Source organism: Molothrus aeneus, chromosome 7 (genome assembly GCF_037042795.1).
Source record: "Molothrus aeneus isolate 106 chromosome 7, BPBGC_Maene_1.0, whole genome shotgun sequence".
Taxonomy (NCBI): Eukaryota; Metazoa; Chordata; class Aves; order Passeriformes; family Icteridae; genus Molothrus; species Molothrus aeneus.
The window spans coordinates 34,629,122-34,652,767 of NC_089652.1; the positions used below are offsets into that span (position 1 = coordinate 34,629,122).

Genomic DNA, 23,646 nt, shown 5'->3' on the forward strand with positions numbered 1-23,646 from the left:
TTTCTATTTTTTTTCCCCCTTAACAGCTATCTTTCTTTAAGCCTACTCCAAGACGCTATAAAATTCTTCTAGAAGCAAGAGCCTTTCCATCTGACCATGTAAGAAATTAATATTTCACCATATTTGTATTATTAATCATATTTTTCCAAAGAATATCGGTAGTACGATTTGAATATTTATTAGCTCATCTTGTCCAAGTAAGATTACAATAAAAAAATCTGTCAGAAACTTTTCAGCTCAGCATACTTTACAGATCATAGCTTTATTCCTTTTGTTCAAATAAGAAGTGTTTCATGAGGAAAAGAATGAATGGGTGCATTGATTTATTAGTCTTTTTAAAGACATCGAGCAAACTACTGGCCTAAATCAACTAAAGTTGTAAATGTTTTATTAATTCTTGTTGCTGTTTTACTTTATGAAACCAAATCAATACAAACTCACAACATTAACACTTATATATCCCCAGACAGAGATGGAAATGTTTGTTCTTAGCACTTTAGATTACTAGTTCAAACATAATTTGTCTGCTGTAAAATAAGAGACAATAGCCTGTGCATCAGAGCTTTGAGCAAATTAATCTTTGGGTTTGTGGGGCACTGCTACTTTATCATCAGCACCGTAAACTCCTGGAAATTTATAACAAATTTGATCTCTGAGGTGCAATAAAAGTGACTGGAGCTACTAACAGGTTTATTTGTAATGAAGATGCTGGCACAGATGTATACACCTCAAATTGCTTTTATTCTAAGTAATGTTCAGATTAATCCCACATTTGTTCCACATGCACTTGTACATTTACACTCCATCCTCTTAAATTTCTATGGCACTTCAGTAATAATTTCTGCAACTATCATTGCTTCAGTTCCTGTCGTGAAATTTTAAACTCTTTTATACTATTATTTGATGATTGTTATTTGATCTCCAGGACCATTATTTATCAATAAAATTGGCAGATAGAATTTTTTAAATAGCTTGAGAGTTTAAAGCTCTTATTTCCCTCCAGCTGAGCAGCAAATAGAAGAGGTGAGAATGTCACAGGGCAGGATGTCTGTGCTGGCCAAACCTCGTTTGTGTTGGCAGCAGGGCATGTGGGTACCCAGGGCTCCTGGAGAAGGGATGCTCAGTCCTCCTTGGCTGTGATCCCTGCAGGCTTGGCTTTCTGGTCCCTGGTGAGGTGCATCCATCACACCACAGAACCATGGAATGGTTTAGGTTGGAAAGGTCTTGAAGTTCATGTTCCCACCCTCCTGCCATGGGCAGGGATGCCACCCACTGGATGGGTTGCTCAGGGCCCTATCTCCACTCTCATTCTGCTCCATGGATTTATCCTGTGGGATTCAGGCTTTGACTTTATCCTTGCAAAGGAATTAAATTAATTCTCACAAGAATTAAATTCATATCTTTTTTAATCCAGAGGAAATCTGTGAATTTCTCAGTGGAGTTGGATTATACTTTCAAGCATTACTTTTAGTGAAAGGCAAGGCATCTGAACAGCTTTCTCAAGTTCTGATGTGTTTGTCCTTTTTTTCCTTGTAGTTGTTTTTCATGTATTTGAGTTAATGCTGTCTGCATGGAATTCTCTTCCAGTATGCTGTGGAGTCCCAGCTCCGACTGCATGGGCTGGATGTGGAGAGGAGCATGGTCCTGCTGCAGCCAAGGCAGGTTGGTGAGGAACCTGTCACTTCTGCTTACTGCCAAGGGCAGAAACACCTTTCATGTGAATATTCTCAAATATTCTAGTGTAGAAGTTGCAATCTGTGCATTAAAATGTAGATAAACTTTATGAATCATAAACAGATGTCTTTCCGTGCATATTTTTGACATTAGACCCCATTTTATAATTGCTGATTCAATAGTTAACTTTCCCAGAAGAACAACAAAAACAACACAAAAGCCATTCTCTCTATTTTTCCTGTTTCCAAAAAAAAACTAGCAGCATCCTGAGTCACCTGCAAAATATGCTTTTGACTCATTGAGAATTCCCAGTGTCCTTTGAACGTCCTGAGCTAAGAGATTGCCATAGCACGAGCAGCACTGTGTCTGCATCAGCACGGGCTGAGGGAAAGGTCTGCTCTCAGTAATATGCAATTCAGATTAATTTGAAATGCTGCCTCGCTTCACTTCTGCAGCATTAAGAACTTTGTCACCCAACTATAAACCCAGGGTGACCTTTTGCTTCTGAAATCTGAGTCATCTTGTGAGTAAAGAGCCCACTCCTGAACGCTTGCTAGATTTGCAGAGATTGTTGAGATAATAACAGTCCCTTGCAATTCAACCATCTTGCCCAAGCTTTTTTCAGTAACAAGTCTAATTTAATTCTAGGTTTTCACAGCCTAATTGATCCCTAGGTGGTGGTATGTTTTACAAGATCCCTTGCTAGGAAGACAGGAGGAAGATGGGGCAGTAATTTTCCTGTAAAGAATCAAAAATGAGGTTGATTCTTTTTTTCTTGTGGTTGAAGTTCTTCTATATTTAATGACCACAGGTTTGGGGATTTTTGTACTTTTGATGATGTGAGACATTGTTTTTGAAATATGAATATGTCAGGTTTATAATAGCTTCCTGTGGGATACCAAGTTTATCAGAAAAGTAAAGAGTGAAGCTGATAGACAACTTTCAAATCTTGTGGGTGTCACAAATTTCAGATGCCACTTAAAAATCATTCGATATTCTGTTTGCACCAGGAATTTTTGACTGTAAATTAAAACTGTCAGAAATACTAAAGGATATGAAGCATGTTAGAGCATGAAGTGAATAGATATTTTATAACAAGCACCTCCAAGCTTCACTTGCTAATGATTATTTTTTTGAGGTTACTTGCTCGTAGGCTACTTCACAGCACTACCTTTGTATATCATTACCAAGACAAAGGTTTGCTTTTGATCTCCTTTCATGGTAAAATATAGATTATGAAATAAGGAATGGCGATGTCATTACTGCCACAGTGGATGTAAAATGTGTCCTTTAATTTTTTTTTAGGGGGAGGAGACCTTGAGGACTGAAGATATCCTGTCTGTTATTGAGAAGGAAGGGGACTCTATTGCTGTCATTCTGTTCAGTGGGGTGCAGTACTACACAGGACAGTTGTTTGACATCCCTAGAATAACAAGGGCTGGCCAAAAAAAGGTAGGACTGCTCCAGATGTGTCCTTTTCATGCTAATTTTAGATCAGTTTTCTCTGTAAAATCAGTTGTTCAAACCACAGAAATTTGTAGGTCTCTGGTAAAACGTAAAAGCACTCTGTGCCCAGACCTTTGGAGGACTGTGTGCTGCATGAAGAAATAGCCCTGTGGGAGCAATCTTTCAGGCAGATGAATGTTAAACTCTTTGGAAAAGGTAATTCATGACTATTAGCTTTGACATGGCTTTTCTTGAAGGGTAGAATACCAACAGCCTCAGTGAAGGAGGAGGAGGAGGCAATCACAGCTCTCACCTGTCTTTGAAAGTTAGTTTGTGTAAGATTTCTGAGCTTTTTCTGAACTTTTTCAACATGAGTCTTTTATGATTTTCCTCCTTTCCTGTAGCTGTGTTATGGCAGATTTTGCTCCCCCCTCAGCAGAGGGGTGAGATCCCCACGGAGCCAGCAGTGCTCAGACTCCACTGATGAGTTTTCTGGAGACAGGCACAATGTGGAGCACATCAACATCACAAGACAAGTGTATTTTAGTGATGACTCAGCCTTCAGAGCTTGCAGGCAGTGTGTTCTGTGGACATAGCTGTAAAACTCTTTAACCATCTCAATTGCCTTCAGAATCCAGGAGAAAATAGTTTTTAATTAAGTTGTCTTATCAACAGGAGGTCACCAGACTTTCCATGCTGGCAGCCTTTTACTGGATGCAGCTTATCTCATACAAGATTAAACCACTGAAGGGTAAACTTATTTGGTATCACTGGGTTTTTGGCAGACCAGCTAACTCTTTATCTTTAATGGTTTAACTCACTGGAGAGGTTCCTACCTCACAGCACACTATACATCTTCTGTAGCCGTAGGTTTGGCAGTGGAATTTTTTCTGGACGTCAGGGCGTAAGTTATGCTGATGGCAAGAGATGGAAAAGTCCCCTCTGGGAGAGCAGAGCAGGTGTGAGAGCTAGTGCAGGGCCCGTGGGATGTAAAAAGGGAATGTTCTCACAGAGCAGCACCTGGTGTTAAAACCCAGCGTTAAAAACAGCACAAAACAAAACCAACTTCTGACAGGGATGTAGAAAAGCAGGGTGAATAGAAATGTGGGGAGTCAGCTGCAGGGGAAGTGGGTTTGTGCAAGAGCTCCAAAAGCAACTCCATCATGGTGCTTTCCTGGAGTGTCTGCCAGCGCTTTGCTGACCACAGAAAATCACAATTCCGCTGTGCTGGAATGCTAGAAAGGGAAGACAGGTTATTAACAGGATGGTGCCACCCACTGCTCTACTCTCTCTCTCTCCTGGTGGCAGCAGAGCTGCCAACACCTACACGTCTTCAGTGCTGCTTCCCAGAAAGCCGCTCCGTGGTGTGTCTGAAAGGTGTCTGAGAAAGAGAGAGAGAAATCTTCCTTCCTTTCCATAAAGATGAACAACCTGGGAAAAAAATCCATTGCTTTATCACCTCTCCAAAGATGCTCTCTGGACTGTGGGCTGCAGACTTGGATATGTGGAAGAGATGCGGTTTCACTGATAGCTCTAAACTGCCCCAAAGTGGTGTTCTGGGAGAGAGTAGTCACTCACAGCTTATTACAGAGAGGGAAAATTGATTGATGTTTATAAAATCTGAGGAGATAACCAGGACTTGATGGAGAAAGATTAAAATATCTGCAAGGCAGTGCAAGTAATAATAATAATATTAACCCAGGTGTTAATAATAATAATAATAATATTAACCCCATGGGCTTCCACAGGGATGCACACAAAACCACCACACACTTTACCCAGAGACTGTATCATGTTCCTGAAGAGCAGAGCAATTTGTGACAGCAATTCAGCATTCCAGCAGGAACAGGTAGATGTCAAAGGCCTGTTTCCATCTGAATGCCTGTTAGAAATGACATAATGTAGACATTAATCTCTTCTTCCACAGATTTTTCAAAAGAGAGAAGAAAAAAAAAATCAAATTGAATTTCTAGTGGTTCGAGTGTGCAGGATTGAGATCCAGGTAGATTAATGAAGTAAAATATCATTAGTACACTGAAAAAGCAAAAAAAGCAAAATTAATTCAACCTGAAGAACTGTTTGAGTACCCTTAAGGCTTGAAAAGCACGAGCCAGCCGTGTTTTTATTTCCCTCCTGTCAGATACACTCAGCTCAGTGTCCTTACAGACTCTGCCCACAGGTTAAGTGATGTTTATATGTTTACACAAACCCTCCATGTAAGAAACTGTTACACCACACTTCAACGTCTGCGTATGACAAATATTTACATGAACAGCCACGAAACCGTAGATTCATGAAGTGTTTCTGTTGGTAAGAAGCATTTCTGCTCCCTGCTGCTTATCTTGGACACAAGGCTCCTAGTTATCAAAATGCCTGAAATGTGGGGGTTTCAAAAGAGTTGGCTCCTCTTATCTTTTCCCAGGCCAGAGCTGGGGTTAGGAGCTGCTGTTGGATTAGAGGAAAACAAAAACAACTGCTGAAGCAGAGTCATTAGTGTCTGTGTATCTATACATGGCTTTAGTTGGACTTACCACATCTCCTTCAAGAGCTTCTGGACCTGATGAATCCAGAATTGTCTTCTAGTCAACATATTGTCACAGATAGGCTGAAAGTTCTTTTATAAGCAGATAAGACTGAAAAAGTCATGTTTGTAGCAAAAATGCAAAGCTCTCGTTCCCAGGAATGAAGGGTGGTGGATGACCCTGCACTCCTGAACAGAAAATAGGTTGGGGAGAACTGACAAGCAAACGAGTCAGAAGGGGAAAATACAAGGTGAAAATGCTATTTGAGAAGAAGAGAGGGGAAAAAAATCACTTGTCAGCCAGTATGTCAGAGAGAAAAGTCCTACACAGATGTTCTTAATAATTCTTTTAATGTACTGTCAAAATAAAGTCCCACAGTGTTGTGCCCTATCAGGGCTTGGCTAGAGATTTGAGCTGTGAGCTCTGGAGGCCTGGAAAATGTCCTAGGATTCTTGAGGTCAATCATTTATGAATTAAGTTACTGATTTCCTTTTACATTTTTTAAGCCAATTTCCTAAGTTCTCTGCGTACATTAAGATTCCTCCCAGAGTGAAAGCTCTGCACATAGACAGCTTCATTAAGTCATTAAATATTAAATGAACTAAATTAAGCTTGAAAAATTACCTCAGGCTATTTTTCCATCTAAGGTCTCTCAGATAAATCGAAATTACTACATATTGTGCAAGAGACTCATCGGTAGGCTGAAGAGGATGTAACAGTTTTCCTTGTTTCATACTTTCAAGCTTGTTCTAGAGGATGGAGGAGGCTGAGTTGTTTTATTCTTCTACAAGTGAAGAAATGGCTGACTTTTAGGAGGCTCTACCTTTCAAATACAATTTTAATTTCATAAGTTATATCGTACTTTCCACTGACTCTGAACTGTTATGTAAAATATTTTAATCTCTTGAGTCCCAGTAGGAAGAGCTTTAAGATCCTTCATCTTCATTTCTTTTCCTGTCTCTCTTTCTAAATGTCCCAGCTTTGCTGGCGTGAAGCTGTCATTTCTCTCCCTCTCTCCAAATGTCATTGTCCATGCTGAGTTGTTACCTGCTGGTTATCAGCAGCTACCCAGACACTTGGCAGAAATGACTTTTAGATGTTAGAATAAAACAGAAGAGGCAGGGGAGAGCACATGTCCTCTCCTTTGCCCGGAGCAGATGGAGAGCTCTGTTTTCCCCCCAGTCTGGGGAAGCGCCGTTCCCACGCAGTCCTGGTTCTGCGTGGCTTGTGCAGGGAGAGCTGCTTCAGTTTGTTTTACTTTTTCCATGCAATCTGTGTGGCTAAACATTTGCTGTTTGTGTGACTCAAGTGCCAGACACCTCCCTGGGAAAGCAAACCAGCACACCCCATCTTGCAGATGACGACTCGAACAAACTGGTGCGAGTGGGCGTTTCTGAGACGATGCAGGAACCCTGCCAGCACTGAACCCGAGTTTCCCGTGCCTCGGTATTGTTAAACACTGCCCAGTAGGATCTGCCAACATGTTTCAAAGTGGTGGGGAGCAGCTAAAGGAGTTCAGGAGGATGGGTGACCCCATGGGTGTTATGCCAATAACCTTCCTTTTTGTTCAAGCTGATCTGTTGCAGCCACAGATGCAAAAGTGCCCAAGAACCTTTGTCCATTCCAAAGTCACACTGTGGAGGTGGTTATGGAGCCTCATTACTGTGAGGGCATCCAATTGTCCCAAGCTATCTCCTCCTACCTCCCATCTACTGTATTTTCATAATTCGATGTTATGTGTTTGAACATAATTTTTTATATAGTATACTGCATAGTGACAGGGAAAGGACAGCTGGTTTTGGCACATGATTTATAGAATTAAATTTCTTACATGCTTTTTCTTTATGAGCAAATTCCTTTTTTTTTTTTTTGTTTGTTTATTTCAATTTTGTCAATGTACAGACAGATACATGCATTCTGCAAGACTCTCATCTGTTATTCCTGGTTTCCACTGAAACCAGTGCATCTGTCATAGAATTGCTTCCAAAAGTTTGTGTGGGATGTACGTACCTGTTAAGGTTTAAATCCAGTCAACTGAAGTTTTGAAGTTAATGCCTTAAAACCTTATGACAACCTCCTTATTCATTGGCAATTGGCTTGGTTTGCTGAAGCTTTTTTCTCTGATCCAAAGCCATTTTATCCCCAGATGAGAGCATTCCCATAGGAATTCAGCGTGTCCCAGCCTCTCTGCATTAGCTTCACCATTTCAGTTGATTTCTCTTACCTCAGTTCTCTGTGTCCCTGTGTAATCAAGCCACCATGGCTATTTATTGGGACTCTAGTTCCAACATTTAGATCATGCAAATGCTATGGCAGTGAGTTTTCTTTCCATCGTTTTGGAATAATTTTTCAAGCTGATAACTTCACAAATGTCTCTATTAGAATTTACGTGTCACATCTTCTTTAAATGCTCTGAACAAATTGTTATCTAGTTTATACAGAAGATTAAATATACCAAAGTACTGCTTAAATAATTTAGCTAAGATTCCCTCCATGCAAGAAACAGCAGGAGATTCTTAAAAAAACCCTTTGTTTTATTATTGGACGTTGATTTTTCTGAAGCCTGTGCTCTCACTCTTATTCCTACCCTGCTGCTTGCAAGCAAGCTGTTTGTGTTTTAAAAGCAAAATGTAAAATAGCATTTAATTTGTAGTCCAGGCACAAAAAGCAGTTTTATTTCTCTGCTCTTAAATAAATAGCAAAGATTGAAATAACTTTTTAGTTTAAAAATGCTGCCATCCAGTGGTTATTTCATGTGTAAAACTCATACTTTTAGATCTAGAAATCTCTCAGTGCTTAGATATTGGGTTCCCCCCACTTTTTCTCAGTGTCCTGTGTAAATTGTGCTTATGGCAAATACAAGATTTTTAACAGAGAAATGGCAGATTCCTTCTTTTTAAGGACAAATATAAAAGTTCTTAAAGACCAAGGCATTGAATAAGCTGCTATCTCATCCATTTGGATTCCCAAAGAGCAAGGTCCTTCTCATTTAAATACCAGGGACACCTTGGGCATGAATATATATATTGGAATGTAATTTTTATGGGTAACTGGCATCATTATGACCATTACTGCTTTGTCTCTGCCTGGGGTTTGTTGTGCCATACATGAAGTGTTTGTATTTATACATTTGTTCTCAATACTTGTTTCAAGTGATTCCAGTTCCCTGAACAATCAAAACCTCAGAAATCTAAACCCTATCCAAGCATCCTTGAAGACAAATCACAGAAAAATTGGTGATTTCTACATGCATCTGTGGCATAGAAAACTTGTTTCTAGTAATCACTGAGAACAGATGGTTCTTGATAGATTAATCATAGAAGGGTTTGGGTTGGAAGGGACCTTAAGAATTGGCCTGTCCCAACCCCCCTGCCATGGGCAGGGACACCTTCCACTATCCCAGGTTGCTCCAAGCCCCATCCAACCTGGCCTTGAACACTCCCAGGAATGAGGCAGCCACACTTTCTCTGAGTAACTTGTTCCAGTGTCTCACTACCCTCACAGAAAAATATTTCTTCCTAGCATCTAACCTAAATCTCTCCTCTTTGAGTTTAAATCCATTCACGCTTATCCTATCACTCTCTGCTTCTGTAAAAAGTCTCTAGGTAGCCTACATACTGAGAGCAAGTTAAGCTCTGAAGGAGTTATTTTCAAAATAATCCCAGTGATGATTATCTTAATAAGTAACCCAGTAATCATCTCTTTCCTGCAGGGATGCCTTGTTGGATTCGACCTGGCTCACGCTGTTGGGAATGTGGAGCTTCATTTGCATGACTGGGGAGTAGATTTTGCCTGCTGGTGCTCCTACAAGGTAAAACAGATCCATTGTTGGAGACTGCTTTCCCTAATGTCACTCATCTCATGGGTCAGCACACGGATCAGGTGAATAAGAGCTGCACCTGAGCAGCTGAGCAAGAGTTGGCTGAATCTCTGAATTCGCCACAACAAAGAGATGGACACTGACTTTAATGGTGTCTCTGTTATGAGGGGGTCCAAAAAGTGGCAATGACCTACAAGGTCTTGTGGATGTGAAGTGGATACTGGTGGTGGTTAAACATCTGCCCTGTGGATGTGGAATCAGAGGCTCTTCTCTTATTTCTCACACCAAGAAGGTCTCACAGGTATAATATTTTATGAAGTGGTCCCCAGATAATAGAATACTCTTGTCTCAACTTTAAGAATTTCAGATCACAGAGCGAGGTATCTTTAGTTCCTTTGACTCCTAGTGAGATTAAGACACGTCAGACATAGTCAGATGAATTGTTTGATGACTTTGCTATGTATATATATTATATATATATATATATATAGCAAATGTATATGGAACTGTTTCAGATGTACTTCAATTTTCTGGCCTCTTAGACTTCAAATACCATATGTAAGCCAAGAGAGATACTTTTAAATCTAATCTGAAAAAAATATATCTGCTTTTACCTCCATCAGCACTTTGTGACGAATGCTAAGATCTCCATCTAGAAACCACTAGAAATGTTAAAATTGGTTTGTTTTATAGATCAGGGTGAGGGAAGGAAAGTGATACTTTACAGATAATGAGCACGACATGTACATGTTGATTTATTCTTTGCAGTATTTAAATTCTGGAGCAGGAGGCCTTGCTGGTGCCTACATTCATGAAAAGCATTCCAAGAGTATTAAACCAGCGTAAGTATTTTTCTAATAATAAATTCCCAAATAAAAGGTGCTGTGAAGTTTAAATGGGAAGGAACCTTCCCTTTCAGAATTGAGATCTGAAAGTGAAATTGTGTTGATTTTTAGCCATAGAATATGGGTATGTGCATCTATGCATATATTTATGGAAACAGAAGAAAATTCCTATTTCAATAAAAACTCATTGGGTTAATATTTGTTACTGGTTTATTGCTTCAATTAAAAGGGTAGTAAACCTTTAGACAATTTGGTTATCTAACTTTGTTACTTCAGATGGGTTGCTTTACACTAACTATGGTAAATTTTGAAATTGCTAATGCACATGCTCACATCTAAAATGCATTTCCTCCTTTGAGTCTGGTATCAGTTCTTAACTAAATAGAACCATAAAAGAGAGTGTTGGCAATATTAAAAACAAGCATCCTAAATCATGTCTATGAGGCTGCTTAATATAAAGAGAATATTTAACATCTGCCTTTAAAAATGGATTTTAAATAACCATTGAAGTCTTTGGTTGGTGAACAAAATCAAAGACAGTTTCGACACTGTGCCTAATAGCTCTTTAGTAGTGGCATGTTTTCATTAAAATTATATCCACTGGTAAAGCTAGGAAGTATTACATGGAGATCTGTTCTGAAAGACTGTATAATCCATGGAAAGCTGAGCTATCAGCTGAGGTTAGCTGCATTAACAAAAATACCTGTTATTTAAGCCATTTTATGGCTATACTCTGTATGTTAAGAACAGTGGCATAAATACTTTTAATGCACTGACAAATGTAAACATTTCTGCCTGTAATGCTTGGAGAAATTGCTGGCACTTCCTTTTATTTTAGCTTGAAGAACGCAAACTAAATCAGGTTCCAGAGACAAATAATATTATAATAGGCAGCTTTGCTGCACTGTGTGCTGGTTTCAGACTGTCTAGACTCCCAGGAGATAACAAAATAACGCTGATAAGTTCTTTTCAGTCACCCATAACAGAAAACTCATTAGGATGACATATGACCTGTTGTGAGCTGATTCCAACCTTATATGTGAGCATGGGCAAAACTTACTGGATGTCTGGATATTCCTTCTGGAAAGGCTTTTTCCTGCTCCCCTGTTGCCAGGTGCAGACATTGCTCCCATGGCCACACCTGGTTGTGTGGCTCCCATGGATCCTGGTTGTGGGGAACTGGGAAGAGGCTGAACAGTGGAAAAAAATGTGAAAAATTACAGAATAGCTATAGGTGGAATTAATTAAATATCAAGGACCTTCAGTCTTTTTTCCTCCTTGATGACATTTTGGAACTGTTCTGAGGGTACTAGCTTGGTATTGTAGGTGAGAGTTTAGATTAGTTTTCCCTGAACCAGCTCCTTCATACATAGTCATTAATTTGTGCACTGAATCTGGATACTGAATATCTTAAATGAAATTACCTATATGGAATAGGCTTTTCCAGCCTGGGGACAAATTACAGATATAATTCCAAACTTCCTGCATCGACCCTCTGCATTATTTAATCATAGTTATTTCATATTTCCCGAGATTTGATAATCACTTATCAAATTGTCTGTAGTTCCTATGCCCCCGTTGCATTACTTTTCTTTCTTTCCTGCAGCAACCAGCCATTTCAGGTCTCCAAATAAAGCACTGAGACAAAGGAGAATTTGTCTATGTCAAAGTATTCAATTGTATAGCTGATTTAAATGCAGAGCAATTTGCTGTATGTTGTACAATCAAATAGAGTGGAATTTAACTGCTCGGGAAGTTGCAGGCTCTGCGCTGCAGCTGCAGAGTTTCTGGCTGTCATCTGAATCAAGGATGACACCCAGTGGCCACACAACTTCAGTCAAGAACAGAGGCACCAGCCACTTGTTTCTGTGCACCTCAGCCCATGCATGAGCAGGGAATTAAATTCCAATCCAGCTGACACCCTTTTGTCGTGTGAGCTGCCTGAAATACTGTCCTAACTCGTGGCTGGTTTTAGGGGAGTCACTTTTTACTCACCTATATAAATTTTTCTAATTCATCTCATCCTTCATATTTCCTGCAAGTTATCGACTAGGTAGTTATTTTAATATGGAAATAATCTATTGTGTCTTAATGGGAAAATGTGTGTTCTGAGTGTAATTCAGAGAGGCAGAACATTTGTCTTGTACCGTCTGAGTACAAGACAAATGTTACTGGGGCAAAAAGAACTTATTCTAAAATTTAATTTTTAGAGCCCCCAAACCCAGCTACAGCACATCACCAAAAGAATTTAGGTATTTTAGTTTAATTTCTAATTTTGTGGGTATGCTTTGTTTTATGCCCAGTTTAAGAAACTGGGTTTGTTCCTCTCCAGCTGCTCCCTCCAACAACAAAACATTTATTTGCAGCTTTCTTTTAAAAAGTAACTTGGGATAGAATTGTTAAAGTATTTGATAGCCTTACCATCACTACATGAGCCAGAGCTGTTTTTTGCTCTTGGGCTGCCTCGCTGCAAACCTCCACAAGCCAGACCTGATGTAAATCAGCAATACCTTGACATGTCCCAGCAGACAAAAGGCAAACCAGTCCCACTCTTCTTCATGGAAGTGCAAGCTTCCCACAAGAGTTATAAAGTTGGGAATTCAGTATCTGGGGAAAGGATTTATGTCTGAGGGCAGAGCTTGACCTTTAGATCAGGTGGAAGCTGAGGGTGATAGAGTCTCCTGTGTCCTGCTGTTGTTTTGTTTCATTGCATACACCACCCTGCAGTCCTGAAAAACACCTTGGCTTAGCTTGGGGTGGTTCTCTAACTCACTGCAGGGGCCATGGCTCTAAAAGTGACATGTTGTAACCAGCCCAATTAACATCTCCACCCAAGCATGTGGGGTAGCGCTTTGCTAGTCCCCATCTTTGTCCTTAGAGCAGAAAAACGGAATCAATCTGACATATATGGGTATGATCTATCCCCATTCTCCCATGATCTCACCTCCTTTGAAGTCTCTCTTAATACTCAAATAGCTTTTTTAATACCTGCTCTATATATCACAATGCAATATATTCCTGGCTAATTGTGTGAGAGTGCTTTCTTTATGGGAGGGTTTCAAATAAAAAGAAAAGGACCTGGAGAGAGCAGAGCTATGAAATACTACTGAAACCATCAGGTCAATGCAGGCTGAGTCTGTGCCTCCAGGTTTCCATGTAAGAGTTTCAGAGGGGAGGTTTCCAACACAGAGAGCACTGAAGTGACCTACTAATACTGAAATTTTGCTTGTCTAGCTGTTTGAGCTCCAGAAAAGTTCCCATTTTAATTTTTGAAATTTTTTGCTCTCTCCCTAATTCTCCATTTATAAGAAGGATAACTTGAATTCCCAAGCAATTTAGATGTAATGAAATGTGAATATTTGTGAGCGCCTGGGGGAGAAGATGCTTCAGTCAGGTGTTCCCAGCAGGGGGTTTGCAGCTGTAGATGGGCAGCAGGCTCAGCTCTGCTGCCAAGAGGTGAAAGGGACAGGAAGAACCAAATTTGCAGAGCCCTGAGACAGTAAACTAAGTAAAAGTAAGGCACAATTTAAACAGATGAAAGGGAAATAAATGTATGTAAGGCAGTCAGGAAAATAATAGATAAACCCTTGCAGAGGATTAAATAAATGAAAACTGTACAGTGTTTAAAATGAAGGGATTTATCAAGACTTTAGCCCACACTAGCAGCAGGTAGTGTTTAAAAGTGAAAAGTTTCTGTGATGTGAAGAAATGCTGCATGTGCAGGAAGCAGTTGATGTCCAAAGATTTGTTGGCTTTTACCATAGGATAAAAAAAAAAGTTTAAAAGAGCAAGAAGCAAAAAGGTAACGATTTCATATTACCTTTGAGGAACAAAAGGCATCTTCAGGCAATTTCTTCACAGATAGAGGTGAGATATCAGTTCTTTTTCTTATACTACTTCCCCTTCTGGTATTTTGATGCCAATGAAAATGCCAGAGCACAAATAGCTTCCTGCTACTTCTTTATAGAGAGCTGCACAGCTTTTTTGGGATGTGAACTCTAACCCTGGTGTCAGATAAATAGAAATATGCTACTCCAGCTCCTTCTACTTTCCCCTTCCCATTTTCCCCAGGTGCTCTGGATCCCCATCCTGCTCCAGTGCAAACCTTCTCTCTCCAGTAACTGTTGTGCAGGAGGTTACTCTGCACCTTCTGGGACTGGTAACGCCCGCTGAGTTTTTCTTTGCTCATTTTCTTGATTTATGAGGACACATCACATTAGTCTTTTTTTGAATTAGAGTCACATAATCCCCAAAATAAAGAGCTGAATCTTCTGTAAGACTGCTGAAAATAATGTAACTCTGGAGGAACGTGAGTTGGAAGCCAAGGACAGTCATAAAAGGATTTGGAAGGTTGTTTTACCGTACTGGAAAGTACTAATGCTGATCTTTACTAATGCTTTTGGGAATCATGGGATTATAGAATGATTTTGGTTGGGAGGGACCTTAAAGTTCATCTCATTCCACCCCTGCCATGGCAGGGACACCTTCCACCATCCCAGGTTGTTCCAAGCCCCATCCAAACTGGCCTTGGACATTTCCACAGCTTCTCTGGGCACCCTGTGCCAGGGCCTCAGCACCCTCACAGGGAAGAATTTCTTCACTCAGAATGAGTCTTCTACTCAGACTTTACTCAGATAATAGGCCAAGGTGGTCCATTTCTCGCTGGCCTATTTAATTTTTCTCCTCTGAGCATCTCAGAACTACTCGAAGCTTTATCAGAACAGAGCACCTTGTCCTGGTCAAGGAGAGGATCTGGAGAAGCAGCGCAGAGACTCGTAGGGAAGCTGTGCTGAGTGCAGCCAGGTGGGGAAGTCAGTGGTGACAGATGGCAGTGAACATGCTGCTGTTTCCAAAGGGTTCTCCCTGCTCCTGCTGGACTTGGACTGTGGGCTAATGTAAATAAACTACTCGTGCAGCGAGCACGCGTCCCCCGAGTGTATGAAGCATCCTGTGCTAAGGTAGAAATGAACTGTTGCTTTGCCAAGGAGATGAGAGCAATTTAGCTCCTTGAGCTAATTTAGAAACCAAAAGTTAAAACCTCCCTTGGGAAGAGACTGTTTAGGAATAAAGCTATCGGCTAATTAGGCTTAATTGCATTGTCTTGGGACAAGTGATTTATTAGGCCAATCTAGACCCATGATGGGCCTGCAGGGGTGTGTTCTCGGATTCACCAACTGCATGGCAAATATCCAAGAGCATTTTTTAACTTTGGAGTGAGTCTCTGGGAGAAAAAAACGAGAGGTTAATGTGCACTCACATCATCTATTCCCATTCTTTTTCTTCAGCTCCTTTTATGTGGCTCCCATGATTGTCTCCTTGTTCTCTGTCAAGTATTTTCTCTCTCTCTTCCTTCAAATCCTTCCTTGTAATTAAGCTGTATCTTCAAGCAATCTCATCTCTTTCCTCATTATAAGTGTTCTTGTTCTTTCCTTCTTGAAGGTCTTCCTCCTTGTTTTGTCACCTTTGCTCTGGTTGGATTTTAAGGTGATTGTAAAGGTGCTGTGTGTGAACTCTGCATCACCTATGGGGTGGATGAGGAAGAAATGTGCTGCTCTCATTCCCTGAGTGCACTCCCATGCATTTTTCCTCCTGGATCTCATTCAGGGACATCACTTGGTGTGCTCTGCCGTGGTCCTGTCCCACTCCCAGCCTCGGGAATGAGAGGGAGGTGGCTCTGTTCCTTCCACATTTGCTTTCCCATCTGCAGTGCCTCGAGCTTTCTCATGGGTGGTGTAAGACACAACTGCTCAAACACATGAAAGGAACCAACCAGCTTCGCCTGATGGAAAGGTGAATGTAGCCTGGGGGTGAGTCTTGCATCCTGTTAACTAGCAGGGAAGGGATCCTGGGGCTCTCCTTGGAGTCTGGATGGTTGCTGTGATATTCCCTTGTATTTCAAAGTCCGTATGTTGTTATCTGCCTGCTCTGTGTGCCTCAGTTCTCCACTTCCAGGCAGGCAGTTTTGAAAGCACTTTCCTGTGTCTTGATTTTTCCCAATAAGACAAAGCAGCAAGCTTCCTTCCTGATTAATTAATTTACAGAAATGCAACTACTGGTATTACACACCTCTAAGAAAATGGAAAGAAAACCTTCTTTGCCTGCTTTTTTTTAGTAAGTCACAAAAAGAGGAGTTATTTATTTTCTTATCCATTCATCTGTGTGCTTCTGTAGCCACCTCACAGAACCTTTCTATATTAGGGAGGAAAGAGTTTATTTTTAATGAAAAAAAACTCTAGTAAATCTTCTGTTGTTTCCACTAAGAGCTCGCTTACCTCTGTGCAGAAATGTGCTGGAACTAATGCAATTTTGCATCTGGGAATTTCCTACTAGATGTTGACTCACTTTCAGTGTTTGATCATTTTTCACTTTTTCTAGTTCAGAAATTTTGGAACTTTGTATGAATCTTTCCTCCTAAGATTCTCAGTTAAACCTGTAGTCTGCACATGCCCTTTAAAAATGAGATTTGCTCATGCTTTTGTATTGGTTCATTAGACCACAATGGGAAACTGTGTCTAAATTCTCCCTATAGAATGTGCTTTGAGGTCATGGTATGGCTTCAAATTGCTCTAAGCTGAGAGCACCAGCTAGAGCCTTTATGCTTTTGTGTCATCAACAGCTTTCTCTCCATTTCTGTCCCCCAGAGTGTGTTCCTGTAATTCTCAGCTCCGTGTTCAGATGGGGTTTTGTGCCTGGGATGTCTCCCAGAGCTGTCTGTGTCCCTGACCTGGCTGAGCACCTCTCTGCCTTTAGCTGCAGCTCTGGGGTCACTCATACAGCTCATGTTGTGATTCATGTCCCAGCCAGCACCTGACTCAAACCATAAGCATTTTCAAAGGTCATTGCTCAGGTTAAGGAAATAATTCAGACTTGTTACTTTTTGCTAAGCTGGCATTCTGGATTTGTGCATGGGGGCATTATGAAATGGTTTTTCTTTCTTCTTTTTTGTTCTTTTTTGCTTGGTTTACCACTTGTGCCTATTTGTTTCTTCTTGTTCATGGGGCTTCTGGTCCTCATATTCCCTCTTTCTCCTGATTAAAACTTTCCAGTACTCAATCAAGATAAGGTCTCACCAGGTCAGAAACCTTCATATTTTTCTTTTTCTTTTGTCTCCCTTAATCAAATCTATTTTATCTTAAAGTCCAGCAAAAGACATCCACAGCCTGCTGTCTTTTATTTCTTACCCATCTCCACATGTCTTTGAATCAGGAGCTTCCTAGAGGCCTTCATGACATATATTGTGTATTCTTGCCCACTCGCTGTAAGCCATCCTTCCTCTCACTTTCCATTTGTGAAATACTTATTTTCACACCTCTTTGTCGCTGCTGGTCAATTTTTACTGTCACAGTGACTACTCCTCATTTTTCACCAGAGTAATTTTCAGTGCTTGCTGGCAGCTGCCTCTTGCTGCCTTCCACTGTGTGGAAACTGCAGGGCAGTTCCAGAGAGTTCTGTAGAGAGCTCACTCAAGTGTCTGGAGAGGAGTTTCTAGTGGGACAAACACAGAATCTTCCCTTTCCTTTTCCTTTCCCTAATTTCTCAGTCAGCATGACATCAATTCACTGATCTAATCACACCAGTGCAACAGTTTTGGGAAAATGTTAGGTTCTTTCTGCCCCATGCCATGAAAAAGAGCTGCTCAACGTGAAGAATCATTTAATATTTTCTTTAGCTGTGTACAGATTATTGAGCAAAAATGGAATATTTTCCTACTGAAATCTAATTTTTCAGTATCCCTCTGTTTTCACTGACAGTTTTCTGAGATGATTTTTGAGCAACCCATTGTGAGCTAGTGCAGCTAGTGCAGGTAGTGATTTTGTCAGTGTGTGTTGAAGGTCAGAGTTGCAGCTACAGTTATTTTCTGACAGGACAATAAGTCCACAGAAATGTCCTTATTTGATGCTTCTCACCTGTTTCTGCAGTGAGAAGAGCCTGGAGCTCCTGGACCTCATGTCAAACATGACATACTTACATTGGACCTCATGTCAAAACTGTTTTAGACCCCATATAAATAAATAACATAAATTTAAGACTCTTGAATGTGCGTGCTACTGAAAATTTGGGCAACCGGAGCCCAATAAAGAAAGGCACCTGAGTCACATTGTTCTTGTTTTCTAGTGATGGATGGAATTTAATCTTTTTGAAGAGAAACTCTTTAAAATAACTCTGAAAGATGCACATTTCTGTTTTCCCTTAATTATTTCATGTCTTAGATTTCAGCTGAAAAGACTTCATCTGAGTTTTCCTCCTTCAGTATCACTTAGTAAATGTTTTGTAACACAGCTACTGGATTCTGTGGCAAATTTGCTGGCACTTGAAACTATGAATTCAATTAGTTCTAGCCACTGTCATTAAAAAAATCTCATCTGATGTGGATTGTTTCTTGTTTCAGGCAAAGAGCAGAGGTGATAACTTGCATTTTAGCTAATAAGGATTCTGGTATGATAAAGGTCTTGCATTAATATTGTGATTAGTCTATTCAGAAACAAAAAAGACATCCCAAATCTTAAAAATGTTATATTTTATTTCAGTCAGATATATTTATTGTTTAGAAATCTATCTAGATATCCTCCCCTGAAAGATTTATTCAAGGGATTGCAGAGACTGTACAGTTCAGTAAACACATCATAGTAATCAAAACTATCCAAATCTCCTTTAAGATGTCCCAGATCTTAAAAATTTTATATTGTATTTCAGTCAGATATATTTAATATTTAGAAATCTATCTAGATATCCTCCCCTGAAAGATTTATTCAAGGGATTGCAGAGACTGTACAGTTCAGTAAACACATCATAGTAATCAAAACTATCCAAATCTCCTTTAAGTCAGAATCCACATTTAAAAGTAGCTCTAGAAGGGACTGTTGCTTTCACTTGTTTAATTTAATCTGTTTGAAACAGCCTAGAAAAAAATTATGGAATTCTTAAAGAATATAACATGATTTTTTTTATCACCATAAAATAATTGAGAGCTATTCAGTACTTTATAAAAATCACTGAGAACTTTATTAATATCTCCATGAGTAAATTGGCTCCCTGCTTGATTTTTAATTTCTGGTGTTAGGCAGAATATTCAATTTCCCCTTACTAAATGTGTGAACATACTGTTGGCTGTATTCCCCCTTTTCATATATCTGATATTTGGCCAGTGAAAGTGTTATATGAGCACTTTGTGATAATAGTTGTTCGTAAGCTGATTTAACAGTTTTTAATTCAACTTCATTAGCCTTAGGGGGTTTGTTTTTTGTGAAATCTTCTCCTGGGATTTAATTTAGGCTCCCATTTTGTCTGCTGTTGGATCATACCTTTCTTTTGCCTAATCATGGCAAATGAAATTATTGTCCCTTATCGCAAGCCCCTCAGAGGTTTGGTGGAGAGCTCTGTGAGGCTCCAAAGGGCCCTGATTGGATTGGCAGCATTGCAGCCATTCCTCTTCCTCATGCCCTGGCCACAGCAACTTGTTTCCTGCTACAAGACTGAGCTCAATCTCCTTTTGTTTTGACCTGGAGGGGTAATATGGATGGACACGTTGAAATTGGTGTATTCCCACTTGTGTCGAGCCTGAAACACTAACAAGGTAAAAATCAATCCAGGAAGAGTTTGTGCACCCTCTGTCTCCAGGTAGCCACGAGCTGCAAGTCACCTTGTGCTCCACTGACCAAACAGCCCAGGTTTTGCACCCAAGAGCCTCCCTAACAGTGGCAGCAGTTTTGTTAAATCACCCACCTTGAAGAACGGCAAAGCTCAGGGAGCTGAGAGCTGCCAGCTACTTTTGGAAAGAGGGTGATTACTCAAATCTGGAAGTTTCTTAATTCCATCCATTGCAGTTGCATAGTTAAGTGTCATTGTTTAAATTATGAGACTGTTTTTTCCTGGATTTGGGTCTTTGCTTTTAAAACTTGCTGCTAGGCAGAAAGTGAGTTTAGCTATTTTTTAAGCAAGACAAGCCTCAAAATAGAGGAGAAAAATTGTCTCCCTTTGGATGGTACTGAAAGTGCAAGCCTCTTAACAGAAGAAAAATGTCATGCTATTAGCCTCTAATACAATCACATTACTTTGGTCCTTTGACAAAGTAAAGCCTCATTCATATTAAATATGAAAAGTTCCTACTTTCACAGTAGCAACTTTTCATAAGGAGTTTTGATTTTTTCCACTGAGTTCTAAGAGACTGGCCCATTAATAATATATGGCACCGCTCACAAGTCACATATGCTTAATAATTAGGAAATATTTGTAATGAGTTGAAAGGGGTAAGGAAAGCAGCAGAGTGTAAGCAAGTCCTAAACTACAGAAGTCTGAGGCTAATAATTACCTGGGCTTCAAAAGCTTTTCAAATCCTAACAACAGATCCTACTTAAAATTAACAGGCACTGCACAGAAGAGAATAATGAAACAAGTCCAAGCTTACCATTTGGGATAAAGGATAGCTAAAAAGATATAAAGGAAGGGGGAAAAAAAAGGCTTTAAATATAGCTTCTGGCAATCTTGGCAAGGTTTTCTGAAGGAGACTGTGAGAGTTAGGTTGGAAATATTGCTGAAGTCTAACAGGGGTAGCTGCTATAAGTCCCTTAATCCCCCGTGCAAATCCTAGCCCTTATAGATATATACTGTGGGGATACTCCAGAACTGACAGCTTCTCAGTATGGGAAGAGTTTCACCCACACAAGGGGGTTAAAATCGTTGAATTCTTGATTTCAGTGATGAAAGCAGGAGTTATTTTTCCATTATTCTTTGTTTTGATTAAGCAGACCCCTCATCATCTCAAACATCGTTTGAAATGCCTTTTCTCCCTTTCAGTCAGCTGTCAGCAGGGAAGCTCTGGGTGAGAGCAGGACCCTGCTGGGGTGTTCAGTGTGGAGAGGGTGGGGTGGAATGGAATAACATTGTCCATCCACTTGGGTTTGTTTTGTTTCAGCATAGCTGTAAAATCCCATGTGTAATTAAACAATAGAAATATTGATTTTTTAAATTTTTTTTGAACCTTATCAGAAATGCCAGTTAAGTGATCTAGATCAAGAAAAATATTAGATTCTGAAATGAATAGAAACCTAAATTGGCAAGAACTTTGGAGGGTGAAGTGATAATTTGAGGAAAGGCTAGCAGGAGGGGAAAAAACCAAGTGACATCAGCTTACCTCCAAATGCCCTTTTCTTATTTGCATATTAAAAAATCCTATATAAGATGCTCCACATAAATCTTTTTCTTCATCCTTACGTGGTCCTCATTGGTAAGTATGTGGGTACATTTTAACAAATATATTCTCATCCCTCACTGCAGAGTTAGAGCAGTCCTGAGCAGAATTCCTAGAGATGAGGCCTTGAGGCACGTAGAGACCAAATGACTCATCAGTGATCAGACAAGTCTGTGATAGCAAAGAAAATTGAAACTCCTTCTCAAACTCCAGCCAGTGAGCCAAAAAAATGCCATGTACAGCAACGAGCAGGTTTTTCTGTTTTCTTAGTTGGTGTGTGTATGTGTCATTCTATTTATTCTGAGGTTTGGCATTGAATCCAAAGAAACACAATCATGCTCATGTGCTTGCAATAAAATTAATGCCATAGATATTAAATTAAAACATATAAAAAATGCAATTAGAAAGCTGCAGTAAAATTAATGCAGAGTAGAATGCAAAGAGTTGAGCCCAGCTGTTGAGCCTGGGGACCAGGTCTGTGCTCAGAGGTTCTGCAGTTTGCAGATCTGGGCGAGAGCAAGGTAGATTTGAGGGGGTGAGAGAACTGTTTCTGTGAGTTTGGTTTTCTGGGATTGACCTTTGACTGAGTGCAGCAGCATTAGGAGATGCTCCTGCTGAGGACCTGAGCCCTGGGTACATTTTCTATCTGTATTGCATTACATGGAGCCCAGGAAACTGAAAGAATGCACCTCAGACTCAGAATATGGGAATAACCTTTGAGTTGAGTTGGAGATTCATATATGGATGTAAGGCATGTTTAGAAATGTTTTTGGGTTTGAGGAGCTGATTGTACGATTTGTTGGTTTGGGGTTTTAATTAATTAGTTTGGTTTGGGTTTTTTAATCCTGGAATTTGAAATATGAAAGCTTGGTCTTTGGTACCATCACGTTCTCCTAGGCAGAAGGATGGTGGTCCAGCATGGTCAGATGTGGATTGTTCCTGGCTCCAGGCTGGCTCCAGCCTCCAGGCTTTCTATGCCCTTTTGCAGTTTAATTTTTAAGGCCTCATGGGCGTTTTTGTCACACATTTTCTGCTAAGAGAGTGATATTGAAGTCACAATTAACCTCTTTCCTCTAAGCTTGTGTGACAGTGTCTGTTGCTTGCCCATCTTAGGTCTTCAGGGTGCCTTGAGACATGGATGTGCTCCTCAACCAGCAGCTGTGCCATGGACATATGGGACTGCAAGAAACTGAACTGAATGATTATTTTTGCCCCTTTCATTCTTTTCCCTGCACAAGGCTGCCTTTGCAGATGTAGCACAGGATCTGCCTGGCTCTGTGTAATGAACTTTGGGAGCAGTGACAAGTCTCATTAACTCCTCAGAGCTGATTCTTCCTCATGGCTGGAACAGTAGCATGAAAAAATCAAACAAATCTTTGCCAACACCTGGATGCTTTTGCAAAATTAAAGCAATGTGTGAATGAAGAGCTTAGCTGCCACCCAGCACTTACATCAGGTCCTTTGTGGACACAGCCTGGCCCCAAACTGCCTGTTTATGATTTGGCTTAATCCATCCTTTCATAAACATAACATGCTTTGCTGGTATATGCTCCTAATATAATCTAAATAATGACTATGAAATTTGCAGCTCGCTTTGTGACCTGAAAAGGGAGAGGAAACAAACTGCTCCATGCCCAGGGAAGCTGGAAGATGTAAAATCAAGTATTACAAATTTCACACTGTATTCCTGTAGCTTTTCAGCTTGCCTTCCTCTGGATGTGAAATGATTATCTCACACAATATAATGACAGGATACTTCAACACATTGCCCTGGACTGTAAAAGCTGGGCCACATTAATGGCATTTTCCCTGTTTTCTGTCTCTTTTTCTTGCTGAGAAGGGAAATGAGACCCGTGTTGCTCCAGGCTCTAAATTGTAAATGAGTAGCATGATCATCTGTAATGCCAAAGCAAAGGTCAGAGGAATTTTTTTTTGTATTTTTTCTGTGTTCTTTAACTGGATCTTCTTTGATGTTTACACTGCACATACATCATGATCATTATATCCTGCACTCCTGCATCATTAATACAACTACAAATGAGAAGACTCAAGCTATGAACAACCAGTGCTTCAGTTTAATGCAGACAGATATGAAGGAGGAAAATGAGCTAAATAAAAATACTTATTGGAGGGATTGTTCCCTGGTGTAAA

At 40.2% G+C, this 23,646-nt stretch overlaps 1 protein-coding gene across 1 annotated transcript in view; it reads left to right on the top strand.

Annotated features, from left to right (window-relative positions):
- KYNU (kynureninase) overlaps window positions 1-23,646 on the top strand; it is a 58,622-nt gene that overhangs the window by 24,503 nt on the left and 10,473 nt on the right. Inside the window, exons 6-10 of the mRNA XM_066553813.1 lie at window positions 27-98; window positions 1,588-1,662; window positions 2,980-3,126; window positions 9,355-9,453; window positions 10,231-10,304. Coding sequence (XP_066409910.1) covers window positions 27-98; window positions 1,588-1,662; window positions 2,980-3,126; window positions 9,355-9,453; window positions 10,231-10,304 — 467 coding nt within the window. The remainder of the gene's footprint in view (window positions 1-26; window positions 99-1,587; window positions 1,663-2,979; window positions 3,127-9,354; window positions 9,454-10,230; window positions 10,305-23,646) is intronic.